This window comes from Oncorhynchus nerka, linkage group LG14, assembly GCF_034236695.1.
Source record: "Oncorhynchus nerka isolate Pitt River linkage group LG14, Oner_Uvic_2.0, whole genome shotgun sequence".
Taxonomy (NCBI): domain Eukaryota; kingdom Metazoa; phylum Chordata; class Actinopteri; order Salmoniformes; family Salmonidae; genus Oncorhynchus; species Oncorhynchus nerka.
In genome coordinates, this window is record NC_088409.1 from 31,062,704 (window position 1) to 31,077,365 (window position 14,662).

At 40.4% G+C, this 14,662-nt stretch overlaps 1 protein-coding gene across 1 annotated transcript; it reads left to right on the top strand.

The window, feature by feature from the left end:
* The first annotated feature begins 858 nt into the window (after positions 1-858).
* Positions 859-10,120, top strand: LOC115140886 (B-cell receptor CD22-like). Its single transcript, XM_029679330.2, has 11 exons — positions 859-877; positions 1,152-1,222; positions 3,660-3,992; positions 4,077-4,307; positions 5,112-5,381; positions 5,545-5,805; positions 6,192-6,473; positions 6,578-6,665; positions 6,752-6,797; positions 7,032-7,396; positions 7,511-10,120. Exons 2-11 carry the CDS (start codon positions 1,168-1,170, stop codon positions 7,575-7,577), a joined length of 1,998 nt encoding a protein of 665 aa, XP_029535190.1. The 5' UTR covers positions 859-877; positions 1,152-1,167; the 3' UTR covers positions 7,578-10,120.
* Positions 10,121-14,662: the final 4,542 nt, after the last annotated feature.

Below are 14,662 nucleotides of genomic sequence, written 5' to 3' on the forward strand. Positions count from 1 at the left end.
TCTTTCTCCTCTCTACAAGGGCTGACAGCTGAAGTTAACCCTGCCACTGTGAGAGAGGGAGAGAAGGTGACACTAACATGTGACACAACCTGTACACTGAGTGACCATCCCACTATTGTCTGGTTCAGGGATGGACACTCAGTACACAACACAGAGTTTCTGGCCAACATTGAGGATTCTGGTAGATACCGATGTGCTGTTCAAGGTCAAGATCTTCTCTCCTCTGCTCCAGTGTCTCTTGAGTTAATACCTGATCTAATTAACATGAGCGCATCATATTATTTGACTCATATTGGAGCAGCTATCTAGGTTCAAAACTCAGCACAAAGGATGTGCTGCTTCTGAAATGTGTTAAGTTAATTGCATTATATTCCAAAGAAAGGTCAATAAAAGGTATGTTATTATTTTCTGTAAAGATAGTAGGATTTTGAAAGAAGTATGTTGATAACATAGTGTTCTCACATATAACAGACCTTGTCTGTTTGTTGTGAATGTCAATGTGCCTGAAAGCAAATTTGAATTTGCCATGACACACGGCAGTGTCTATTTGCTGAGGATGACTATATGTGTTTGCATTGTGGTTACCTTTAGGGGAAGTTAAGCAGTTTGGGTTAGACTGTTGTTAACTGACTTGCCTAGTTACAGAGAGGTTAAATGAAATAAATAAAACATGTTACTGTAACGCCCTTAAATGCAATATAATATATCAGTTGTATAGTAACAGGAAGGGAAATAGCACCAAAAGGCTCAACAGACAAGACATTCTCAGCCCAACTTCTGCATTGTGGTTGTGACATGGTTATTATCACACCTCTCCATGGTATTTATTTGCATGGTCATTTGCTGATCAGTCTCTCTGGACACATTCTGCAGGAGGGTGAGTAGTGTTGTTTGTCTCTGTAGAGTTTCATGTTTTCTTTCCTTTAATTGGTGCAACATTGGTGCACAGTGATGTTCAATCTATCTGTTTAGTGAGAATTTAAAGACAGAATGACTACATCATCTAGAGTTGTGAGAAAACTCTTCCGAGACAGATAAATATTACACCTGTTTTAAGTGAAAACGCTGTTGAAGCTTGTTTCATGATTGACTTTGCTATTAAGTTAAGCAATTCCCTCCCCAATAGAACCCTGTGGTGTTTTTTATTGAAGTGTTGCAGTTGCTGCAATGTGGCTCTTTGAAACAACCAGTGTGATAATGGTGATTACTCTCACGTCGCCAGGTAACCATATTTTTGCTTTGATGCTCTATCATAATGTGGATGTCAACACTGACTTATGATTAATAATTGAGATATGAAATATGTACTACTACTATGTATTGCTCATAGGAGATAAACAGGGAAATACTGCAGAGGGAAGAGGGGATTTGTTATATTGTCATTATTGTCTTACCTTGATAGTGAAATGTACAGTACCAGTCAAATGTTAGGACACACCTACTCATTCAAGGGTTTTTCTTTATTTTTACTATAACACATATGGATTCATGTAGTAACCAAAAAGTGTTAAACAAATCAAAATATATTTTATATTTGAGATTCTTCAAAGTAGCCACCCTTTCTTTGCCTTGATGACAGCTTTGCAAACTCTTGGCATTCTCTCAACCAGCTTCATGAAGTAGTCACCTGGAATGCATTTTAATGAACAGGTGTGCCTTGTTAAAGGTTAATTTGTAGAATTTCTTTCCTTAATGCGTTTGATTCAATCAGTTGTGTTGTGACAAGGTAGGGTGTATCCAGACAATATCCCTAATTGGTCAAATATCAAGTCCATATTATGGCGAGAACAAATCAAATAAGCAAAGAGAAACGACAGTCCATCATTACGGACAAAAATGAAATAGTCAATATGGACAATTTCAAGAACTTTGAAAGTTTCTTCAAGTGCAGTTGCAAAAATCATCAAGCACTATGACGAAACTGGCTCTCATGAGGACTGCCACAGGAAAGGAAGACCAAGAGTTACCTCTGCTGCATAAGATAAATTCATTAGAGTTAACTGCACCTCAGATTGAAGCCCGAATAAATGCTTCACAGAGGTCAAGTAACAGACATCTCAACATCAACTGTTCAGAGGAGACTACGTGAATCAGGCCTTCATGGTCAAATTGCTGAAAAGAAACCACTACTTAAGGACACCAATAAGAAAAAGAGACTTGCTTGGGCCAAGAAACACGAGCAATGGACATCAGACTGGTGGAAATCTGTCCTTTGGTCTGATGAGTCCAAATTTGAAAATGTTGGTTCCAACCACCATGTCTTTGTGAGACGCAGAGTAGGTGAACGGATAATCTCTGCATGTGTGGTTCCCATTGTAAAGCATGGATGAGGAGGTGTGGGGGTGCTTTGCTGGTGACACTGTCAGTGATTTATTTAGAATTCAAGGCACACTTAACTAGCAGGTCTAACACAGCATTCTGCAGCGATACGCCATCCCATCTGGTTCGCGCATAGTTGGTCTATCATTTGTTTTTCAACTGGACAATGACCAAAACAAGCTGTGTAAGGGCTATTTGACGAAGGAGAGTGACGGAGTGCTGCATCAGATGACCTGGCTGCCACAATCACCCGACCTCAAACCAATTGAGATGGTTTGGGATGAGTTGGACCGCAGAGTGAAGGAAAAGCAGCCAACAAGTGCTCAGCATGTGGGAACTCCTTCAGGACTGCATTCCTCATAAAGCTTGTTGATGGAATGCCAAGAGTGTGCAAAGCTGTCATCAAGGCAAAGGGTGGCTACTTTGAAGAATATAAAATATATTTGTTTTAAAACTTTTTGGGTTACTACAGGATTCCATATGTGTTTTTTAATCGTTTTGATGTCTTCACTATTATTCTACAATGTAGAAAATAGTACAAATAAAGAGAAACCCGTGAATGAGTAGGTGTGTCCAAACGTTTGACTGGGTTAGGGTTAGGGTTAGGGTTAGGGTTAACCCTAACCCTACTGTATATTTCTCAAATGACAGGGTTGGGGGTAATTGATTATATTAACAGGACAATGATCACATTTAATCAGTTACATGTAATCTGACACATGTTTTTATGTTATCAGTTACGTTACCAGCTAAAATATTGTAATAATATTACAGATAGTTTAAAAAAAGTAATGGATTACTTTTAAATTCAGAAAGGATTTTTTGTGGAAAAAACAACATTGTGACATCTTTCTGTTTTCTAATGACATTCAATTCAGCATTGAAATAATGGAGAACTTTAAGTTTGTTCCACCTGAACGAGTCTGACCACAAGTCAGGGACCACTATGGTGACAAGGGGAAAACAAGGGGAAAGTAATTCAAAAGTAGTCAGATTATGTTACTGAGTTTTGGTAATCCAAAGGTTATGTAACTGATAACATTTTGGCACAGGTAACAAGTAACTGTACCAGATTCTATTTAGAAAGTAACCTACCCAACCGTGTCAAATTATAAGCCTCAAAGGGAAGGAAAATCTGATCTGAGATTACAGAGCAACTCACTCTTCTAATGAACAAAATACAGAAGTGACTGATTAGCATATCTGAAGGAAGGCCACACACAGGAATGCTATATTTTCCTATACCTTTAAATGGCAAATTGGCACTGTATCTATCAGTGTTGTAGATACATGTGATAACATGAACTCTTCTTTTGTTTTGTTGTTGTTGTTTTTTAAAGGTGATTGTGAGAGAGATTGGATGGTGACTTTCAACAATGCATATCCATGTGCCTTAAAAGGGTCATCAGTGGTGTTTGGATGCAGTTATGACTACCCCTCAGACCAGACTGTAACAAATACCTTCTGGAAGTTCAGGACTCAAACGGATGACACAAATTTCTTTGAGGCCCAGCAATACAGAGACCGTGTAGAATACCTTGGAAATGAAAAACACAACTGCACCTTGAGAATGAATAACCTAATTAGTAGTGATGTAAATTCCTATTTCTTCAGATTTAAGACAACTAATAATGCATGGAGCAGTACAACATCAGTTTCACTAACTCTGACAGGTAATTTTGATACCAGAAGTAAAGCCCACTCTCATGACTCTACAAAACATTTTCAGTATTTATTGTTTTTCTCCTCTCTACAAGGGCTGACAGCTGATGTAAACCCTGCCACTGTGAGAGAGGGAGAGAAGGTGACACTAACATGTAGCACAACCTGTACACTGAGTGACCCTCCCACTATTGTCTGGTTCAGGGATGGACAATCAGTATCAAAAACAGAGTTTCAGGCAAATAGTGAGGATTCTGGTAGATACCGATGTGCTGTTCAAGGTCAATATAATCTCTCCTCTGCTCCAGTGTCTCTTGATGTCCAATGTGAGTTAATACCTGATCTAATTAACATGAGCACATTATATCATTGTATGCATTTTAGCTTAAGGCTGTAACATAACAACGTGGAAAAAGTCAAGGGGTCTGAGTACTTTCCGAATGCACTGTACATTCAAAGCTCTGCATCAAGGATGCGCTGCCTCTGAATGGTGTTCATTTCATTTCATTATATTCATAAGAAAGCTAAAAGATAAGGTTTATTTCCGATAAAATAATAGGATGAATTTTGAAAGACGGATGTACAGTTGAAGTAGGACGTTTACATACACCTTAACAAGACATTTGTTGAGTGGTTGAAAACGAGTTTTAATAATGACTCCTACCTAAGTGCATGTCAACTTCTGGCTTCAACTGTAGATAGCATAGTGTTTTCACATACAACATCCCTTGATCGTTTGATGTGAATGTCAATGTGCTTAATAACAAATTTGCCGTGACACAAGGCAATGTCTATTTCCTGACCGTGGCTGTGTGCATTGTGATTACTTGAAGAGGAAGTTGAGCAGTTTGAGGATGATGTTCATGCTGGTAGGGTATGGTGAGAGCAAATAACACAATGATGGCTACTAACAAAATGCAAAACTGTTCTGAGAACGTTAAAAAAATATATTCTGACCCATTATATTTACTGGAACCACCAATTGGGATGAAAGTTCAGTCTTTTGGTTTTGTGAAGTGCACAGACCTCCAAATGTGTGGTGAGAGGTACTGTAGTAGTGTTGTGGTTCTATACAGAGAAATAAGTTCAGCATCATATAAACACTTGTAACCTTACTCCCTCTCCTACAGATGCTCCAAAGAATGTCACATTGTCGGTCCGTCCATCTGGAGATGTTACTAAGGGTAACTCAGTCACTCTCAACTGCAGCTGCAGTGCAAACCCCCCCGTGTTGGACTACCTCCTGTATAAGGAGAGTGGACAGGGCTTCACCACTGTGGCTGGGAGGCAGACTCACACCTTTTATAACATCCAGCCAGGGGACAGTGGATGGTACTACTGTAATGCCAGCAACAGTATCAACACAGTCAGATCTAATCTAACTACCCTCAATGTTCAATGTGAGTATTGGCAGTTTAATTCGGTGCTAACGAACAGAAGGCCAACGAGTCACTTTGTGATGCCAGTACCTTTTGGATGCAATGTATGCCTTGCTGAGGCTGTGTGAAAGAAAAAAGGCTGTTTTCCACTGATGTACTCGCAGCTATTTGTTTCCACTTGCAGACCCTCCTGAGGACACCTCTGTGTCAGTCAGTCCCTCTGGTCCAGTGGTAGAGGGAAGCTTTGTGAATCTGACCTGTAGCAGCCATGCTAACCCAGCAGTGAGCTACACCTGGTACAGAGTCAATGGGAAAAGCCCTATCCAGTCAGGGACTCAGTTGATACTTGAGAAGGTCTCTCCTGCTAACTCAGGGAGGTATTACTGTAAGGCACAGAACAAACATGGAGCCCTCAACTCATCACTCCTGTTTCTTGATGTTCTGTGTAAGTTAACTGTACATGCTATGTGAGGATGTCCGTTTTATGTGCAAAGTTGTGTTTGCTTTCTTTATAGGGAAGCAGGTTGTTAAAACTGTGTGGTTGCAGTATCTTGGAGTGTAATATCCAAGATATTGCAACAGTTTTTCACTACAATGTAAGCATAACAGATCTGCAGAGTTGGGGTAAATCACAATTAAATTCCTTTCAGTTGAATTAGACATGGAATGTACCATAGGAAAGCAATGCAATCTCAGTCTCACCTGGCATGAATGTAGATGAACTTGACACCAACCCTGTTGGCCAGGACTGTTTGTGTTTGGATTAATCGTTACTAAATATGGAGCAGATATCAAAAGCTAAATTGTTCAATTTTTTTCTGCTTACTTTAGATCCCCCAAGGAACACCTTGGTATCAATCAGTCTCTCTGTCCCACTGTTAGAGGGAAGTTCTGTGAACCTGACCTGCAGCAGCCACGCCAACCCAGCAGTGGAGAACTACACCTGGTTTAAGAAGGATGGAACAGACGCCTCACAGACAGGGTCAGGAGAGGTGTTGAGATTGACTTCTCTTACCTCCTCTGACAGTGGACAGTACTTCTGTGAGGCCAGGAACAGAGAAGGGGCTCACACGTCTACCGTGGTGTTTCTGACCATACAGAGTGCCAATCATGGTGAGTGTAGAGGGAAATGTCCTGTTCTCCTGAATCAATATGTTCTAAATGGGAATTCCCTTGAATGTATTTTTTTCATGTACTGTACCCTGCGTCATTTTCAGCTACAAATACTTTCCAAATAGCAGTTTACATTGGTTCCGCGGCCACAGTTTTCACGGTGATCGTACTTCTTGTGTTCTTATGGATGTGGTAAGTCTAGAAACATCATAATGCATAAGTATGATGGCCTTGTGGTACCTATTTGTCTCACCAAAGAAATGTGGTTTCTTTGACAGGAAGATCCCGTTCAAATTATGTCAAAGGACTGCTGTGGACATAGAGGTGAGTGGAACACAGCATATACACTCTAATTCACAATACCAATAGCATTTCAGTGCAATAGTGTTATATGAAGGTTTGAACACAGTAAGAGTTCATGGTATTTGAACAACATTCAAGCACCAGCTTCCATTCTTCCCCAGTAACATGATACTTAGTTTAACCAAAAGATGAAGGTATGTTGAGGAGTCAGTATTTCAAATGTTTTGTATTTTTTTGACTGATTGCATCTTTCAGGACGATCAAAACTCAGTCTTATCCAGAAAAAGGACCAGTAATGACCCAGCCACACAGGAAACTAGAACAGAGGAACAGGAAAATGCCCTCTATGCCAACGTTCAACTGCCTCCCTCTCACACCCACCACCAAGACAGTTATCTGTACTCTGTGGTCGAGCCACCAGCTCTGCAGAACCCTCCTGAACCTCATTACGCTACCTTTGACTTCCAACAGTTCCACAGCTCCATCGACGAGGCCCAATTCTCCCGATGCCATAAAGAGGATGATGTTGTATACTCCACAGTGAAAGCCATAGAGGCCAACGTGACAGACAACCTCCAGTACGCCAGCATCCATTTCCCCCTCTCCAGTCCTACTGCCAGGTAAGAGTGAACTCACTATCAGTTCAGTCCTTTTCCATATAACCTATTTCTGTAAGTCTGTTTATTTGAAATGTTTGAATATACTCATACAAAAACTCTATTTGCTTTTTGCAGGCTGGAAGAAAGATTAGAGGTGGACCATTCTGTTATCTACTCCACTGTTGCCAAACCAGAAGCCTGAACATATCCTTTCATAATGTTCAATAAACTAAGCTGCATTGGAACGCAAGTTAAGATATGTAAAGTGTGCAATTAATAAGTTGTTATGGTAATAGAGTTACAGTGCCTTCGGAAAGAATTCAGACCCCTTGACTTTTTCCACATTTTGTTACGTTATAGACGTTATTCTAAAATGGACTAAATACATACAAATTCTCAGCAATCTACACACAATACCCCATAATGACAAAGCAAAAACAGGTTTATAGAAATGTCTGCAAATGTATAAAAAATATTAAAAAACAGAAATACCTTATTTACATAAATATTCAAACCCTTTGCTATGAGACTCGAATTTGAGCTCAGGTGCATCCTGTTTCCATTGATCATCCTTGAGAGGTTTCTACAAATTGATTTCTACAACTTCACCTATGGTAAATTCAATTGATTGGACATGATTTGGAAAAGCACACGCCTGTCTATATAAAATCCCACAGTTGACAGTGCATGTCAGAGCAAAAACCAAGCCATGAGATCGAATGAATTGTTTGTAGGGCTCCAAGACAGGATTGTGTCGAGGCACAGATCTGGGGAATGGTACCAAAACCTTTCTACAGCATTGAAGGTCACCAAGAACACAGTGGCCTCCATTATTTTTAAATGGAAGAAGTTTGGAACCACCAAGACTCTTCCTAGAGCTGGCCGCCCCCCGGTCAAACTAAGAAATCGGAGTTCCTCTGTGGCGTATGGAGAACCTTCCAGAAGGACAACCATCTCTGTAGCACTCCACCAATCAGGTCTTTATGGTAGAGGCCAGACGGAAGCCACTCCTCAGTAAAAGGTGCATGACAACCCTCCTGGAGCTTGCCAAAAGCCACCTAAAGTGCTCTCAGACCATGAGAAACAAGATTCTCTGGTCTGATGAAACCAAGATTGAACTCTTTGGCCTGAATGCCAAGAGTAAAATCTGGAGGAAACCTGGCACCATCCATACGGTGAAGCATGGTAATGGCAGCATCATGCTATTGTAACGAGATTCGCCTTCCTCTGACGAGGAGTATGACAGATCGGACCAATGTGCAGCATGGTAAGTGTTCGTATTTTTTTATGAAAAGTCACTGAACACGAAAATACCAAATAACAAAGTGAAAGACAGAAACGAAAAACAAAACAGTTCTGTATGGTGAAAACACAGACAGAAAACAATCCCCCACAACTCAAGTGGGAAAAACAGGCTGCCTAAGTATCGTTCTCAATCAGAGACAACGATTGACAGCTGCCTCTGATTGAGAATCATACCAGGCCAAACACATAGAAAACCAAAACTAGAACAACACATAGAATAGAACACACTGCCAAGACAATGCAGGAGTGGCTTCGGGACAAGTCTCTGTGTGGCCCAGCCAGAGCCCGGACTTGAACCCAATCGAACATCTCTGGAGAGACCTGAAAATAGCTGTGCAGTGATGCTCCCCATCCAACCTGACAGAGCTTGAGAGGATCTGCAGAGAAGAATGGGATAAACTCCCCAAATACATGTGTGCCTAGCTTGTAACATCATACCCAAGAAGACTCGAGGCTGTAATCACTGCCAATGGTGCTTCAACAAAGTACTGAGTAAAGGGTCTGAATACTTATGTAAATGTAATATTCCAGTTCTTTATTTTTAATATTTAATAAACAGTTTTTGCTTTGTCATTATGGTATATTGTTTGTAGATTGGAGAGGGAAAAAATTATTTAATCCATTTTAGAATAAGGCTGTAACGTAACAAAATGTGGAAAATATTTTCCGAAGGCATTGTATATGTCTTGTACTGTACTTGTAATATACAGTATGTGTCTCAGGTGTGTCCATGAGCGTCCATTGCTTGTGCATGTTTCTATCTTGTTAAGACCTCTTAAGGATCAGACCCTTTTTTTCAATTTTCATCTGAAATGACATACACAAATCGAACTGCCTGTAGCTTAGGACCTGAAGCAAGGATATGCATAGTCTTGATACCATTTGAAAGGAAACACTTTGCAGTTTGTGGAAATGTGAAATTAATGTAGGAGAATATAACACTTTAGAAAGACCATTATCGGACTTAGGACTCTAGGTGCAATTAAGATTTTGGCCACTAGATGGCAGAAGTGTATGTGCAAAGTTTTAGACTGATCCAATGAATCATTGCATTCCTGTTCAAAATGTTAAAATGTCTGCCCAAATATGCCTAATTGGTCAATATATACATGTTAAGGTAGATAGCTGTGTACTCTTTAAACAATAGCATGGCATGTTTTCACTGTAATAGCTACTGTAAATTGGACAGTGCAATTAGATTAACACTCATTTAAGCTTTCTGCCCATATAAAATATGTCTATGTCTGGGAAATGTTCTTGTTTCTTACAAAGTCATGCTAATCACATTAGCGCACATCAGCTTAACCGTCCCGAGGGTGGGACACCGACCCGTAGAGTACTTTATTAACCCACTTAAGACACTACTCCTTCTTTCCAATCCTTACATTTTATGGCTCTACAAGAAACTAATAAAGAGGGTAACAGGATACCAAACATGTATTACTCTCTTAAGAGAATCTGTCCTCACCTCCTGGCCTCAACCCCTCTTTCATCTAATACACAGATGTCCATCTGTCTTTCCTGTATCAACACGTCACTCTCCTCTCCTCCATCAAACACATTCCAAAGCCTTCTTGCTTTCCACAGAGAACCCTTAATATTCTCATTTGATTCTATGCTTCTTCTCTATCATTTATTTAATATCTCAATGTTCAAATTGTCAAACCCAAGAACATCAACTGTGCCCCACCCTGTGGGACTTAGACCGCTGCGCCACTCAGAAGCCTATCACAAATTATACACAGGTTCTTCAAGTTTGGGTTGAGTGGCAAAATAAAGAAGTCAACAACAGGTTGCAAGTTCAAAAAATGATATTCCCCTTCATTAGTGAATACAAACTGGATTACTGAGGCCCTCTCAGCCTGGTCAAACAGGAGGTCATAACAGTACATAATTAATTAATAAGTAAGTAAGTAAGTAAATAAGTAGTAATAAGTAATTAATAAAACCAACAAACTAAACAACCAAAAATACAGGTTCTGGTGCAGTCGAGGGGAGATCAAACAAAATATTAATTCAACTTCAATTCAAGATAAATAAACAAGATTCTCTCAAACTTAATCAGATAGTTACAAACTAAACCAGTCACATGGCCACGTCCCTTTTACAATGTGAATCAGAGGCGGTGGGTGGTCACCCAAAGGATGATTCCATACTGACAGTCAAGACCATGTGACTTCCTGCTACAATTCCGCAACTTTTGCATACAGTCGTTGTTGTCGTGGGACATGCCACCATACCATCAGGATTTAAAGTACAATAACTTCTTAATTACAAGAGAGCTCTCAATGTTGTTGCCAACAGCTGGTACTGTACATACAGATATCAATATCACTGTCACTATTACTCAGAGAGTCTTTCAGGAAGTTAATGAGAAAATTGGTAAATATTGACAAACTTTCTGAGGAAGTGTAAGGACACTATGAGAGTCTCTCTGAATCATGTGATAATACTGAAACGAGGAAGCAATGGCTCCTCTCAGAGTGACTCAGAAATGATGATGACATTAACATTCACAGAGATCAGGCTTGTGGTTAGACCTGATCTCTGTGAAGACAAGCTGGTTGTTGACCACAACTTCAACAGCTCTCCTATTCTCATAGGTCAAATAGTTACACACTAAATGTACAGTACCAGTCAAAAGTTTGGGCACACCTATTCATTCAAGGGTTTTTCTTTATATTTACTATTTTCTACATTGTAGAATAATAGTGAAAACATCAACACTATGAAATAACACATATGGAATCATGTTAAACTTAAACATATATTTTATATTTGAGATTCTTCAAAGTAGTCAGCCTTGATGACAGCTTTGCACACTCTTGGCATTTTCTCAACCAGCTTCATGAGGTATGCATTTCACCCGGAATGCATTTCAATTAACAGGTGTGCATTGTTAAAAGTTAATTTGGGAATTTATTTCCTTCTTAATGCGTTTGAGCCAATCAGTTGTGTTGTGACAAGGTAGGGGTGGTACAGAAGATAGCCCTATTTGGTAAAAGACCAAGTCCATATTATGGCAAGAACAGCTGAAATAAGCAAAGAGAAATGACAGTCCATCATTACTTTAAGAAATGAAGGTCAGTCAATCCGGAAAATTTCAAGAACTTTGAAAGTTTCTTCATGTGCAGTCGCAAAAACCATCGAGCACTATGATGAAACTGGCACTCATGAGGACCGCCGCAAGGAAGGAAGACCCAGAGTTACCTCTTCTGCAGAGGATAAGTTAATTAGAGTTACCAGCCTCCGAAATTGCAACCCAAATAAATGCTTCACAGAGTTCAAGTAACAGACACATCTCAACATCAACTGTTAATGAGCGAGCTAGGACGGACGACAGAATTCAGAACATTGGCAGTATACATATCTCCCTGGCATATTACATCATTTATGCAGCAGCATACAATACATTTTTGGACTCACCTTGTTGTGCTGTGCTCACTTGAACAGGAACATGGCACGGCGGTCCTTCGTGGGCAAATTTTTCCTTCAAACTTTGTCATCAAAGTCTGACATTCTCTGGATTTATGGTGCTTTCAAGACAACTGCGTGTGTAGTTCTGTCCTTGAGCTGTTCTTGTCTATTAATGTTAATGTATTATGTCATGTTTCAGGTTTTTTGTGGACCCCAGGAAGAGTAGCTGCTGCTTTTGCAACAGGTAATGGAAATCCTAATAACAAAAACAAAATTCCAACTGGGAACTCAACAACAACAAAAAAGTTGAATCATGATGATGTCAGTGATCTTCGGGTCGTAGCTCTAAAAAGAGGCCTGAGTTCCGGATTTACAATTCCGAGTTCAAAACGTATTTTCCCAATTGTAGCTCGTTTTCCCCCAAGTTCCGAGTTGTCTTGAACTCACTAAAGTCAGATTTTGTAGTTCCGGGTTAACAGTTGTTTTGAGCGCGGAAAAAAATCATGCTTCATTGACAGCATGGCCAATGTTGAAAGGTTATCTTTTAAACTAGGAAAAGAGACCCTTAATCTTAGACTTGGGACCACACAGCCACTTCACTTTATAGCAGACTAATGATTGATTTGCAATGCTTGCAGTTAGCCACTGATTGCTTCCAAACCACTCATTGTTGAATTGGTCAATGAGCACTGATACGTTTTATCTATAATTGACCTTCATATGACAAGGATGGAAAAGGATTTGCCAGTAGATTGCCGACTTGATTCATGATGATGACTGCTTATCTAGCTTGCTAGCTACGATTTTGAAAGTATAATGTTGACATGATCAGTCCAATCAAAGCTACGGTAGATATAATGTGATTTAAAGTAATTTCGTCTGTGGCCAATGTGTTTTTTAACTTAAATTTTACCGTTATTGTACCAGGTAAGTTGACTGAGAACACATTCTCATTTACAGCAACGACCTGGGAGGAAGAATGAGCCAATTGTTAGCTGGGGATGATTAGGTGACCGTGATGGAATGAGGGACAGCGTGGGAATTTAGCCAGGACACCGGGGTTAACACCTCTACTCTTACAATAAGTGCCATGGGATCTTTAGTGACCACAGAGTCAGGACACCCGTTTAACATCCCATCCGAAAGACGGCACACTGCACAATGACCTTGAGCCTTCTTGGATGGGCACTTCTAATGTAAATCTATGGCAGCACCCAAGGTGAATGAATTTTAGAGCTCTCCCCTGTAGATTTTGTGGTGACATAGTGTCCCCATGAGTGACAGAACACTTAGCCAATCACGGCGCAACTAGAGAACATTACCAACCCCTATGCTCTGTATTTTCTGCTGCCTGTCCCACCACCACAGAAAGCACAGAGCTAGGCCGAAAAACACCTGCATTTTGGAGCTGCCTTACTTAGAAAGCAAAAAAGAGACTATGTTTGTATGAGGCTTTATTAACTCAATGCGGCTTTATTAACTCGCCACTGGTCAGTTGCTATCTACATATAATCATTGACCACAAGGCATATTTACACAAAATACTTGTAAAAAAACCAAACATATAATAAGTGCTGTGGTCTTACCTGCCACTAGCAGGGTTACTCCAGGCTGTCCAGGAGACTCCTCCACTGGGTGGTTGGTGATAAAATAGAAGACATATGTCCCACTATCAGACCTCCTCAGATCAGAGATCCTCAAGGAGCAGTTCCTGGTACTCCACTCTGCCCTGGGAGGCTGGCTCAGGGAAGATGCCTTGGCTATGGTACACGTATCTGGGGGTGATGCAGCGGCTCTGGTCCCGGCACCACATCTCAGACAGCACCCTGTAGGGCTGAGGGTAGCCGTAGGAGCAGAGGAAAACCACAGACAAGACGGCCACGGCACACAGGGGAGCGGAGGGAACACACACAGCAGCCTGGGATACAATACTTTGTTTGTCTATTCACATACCATACTAAAAGTGTGCTCCGTATAATAATGATGAATATGATGTCAGTCTTACCTTGCAGGATAAGTGAGAGCAGCCTCCTCCAGCCAGTCTAGAAGACTCCCAAAGCCATCTCTGACACTCCCCCACAACATTATAAGCCTGCAACAAAAAGCCAAGGCACTGTTGCTGGCTTATAATGTCACTGTCACTAAACAAGCCAGAGCCTGTTTTTGGTTCTGTCTATTGAGACCTTGTTTACAATGAGCATCCATTATATGCAGATCTATGCCTTTACCTCTGACCGTTCTGCCTACAGACCTGTCTAGTTCTAATCATATCCCAACCCCCTGTTTGTGTAACAATTGTTAAAGTACTATGTGAATTTCACCAGGTTCATTTATCAATATGTTGTGTTGATTTGTTATGCATGCCTGCATCCTGGGAGAAGGGGAGTGTGTACTTACGTTTTGCCCGGTGTGCTCGTGCTCAAATCATTTTGATGCACTGAGAGAGGTAGGCACGCTTTTTCTGTCTTCAGAAAAGTTTGATTCTTTTAAGTACAAAGTCATACACAGTGTTTTGTTCATGAATAATGATGTATATTTAGAGGTTACTCATAAGTGGATGGTATT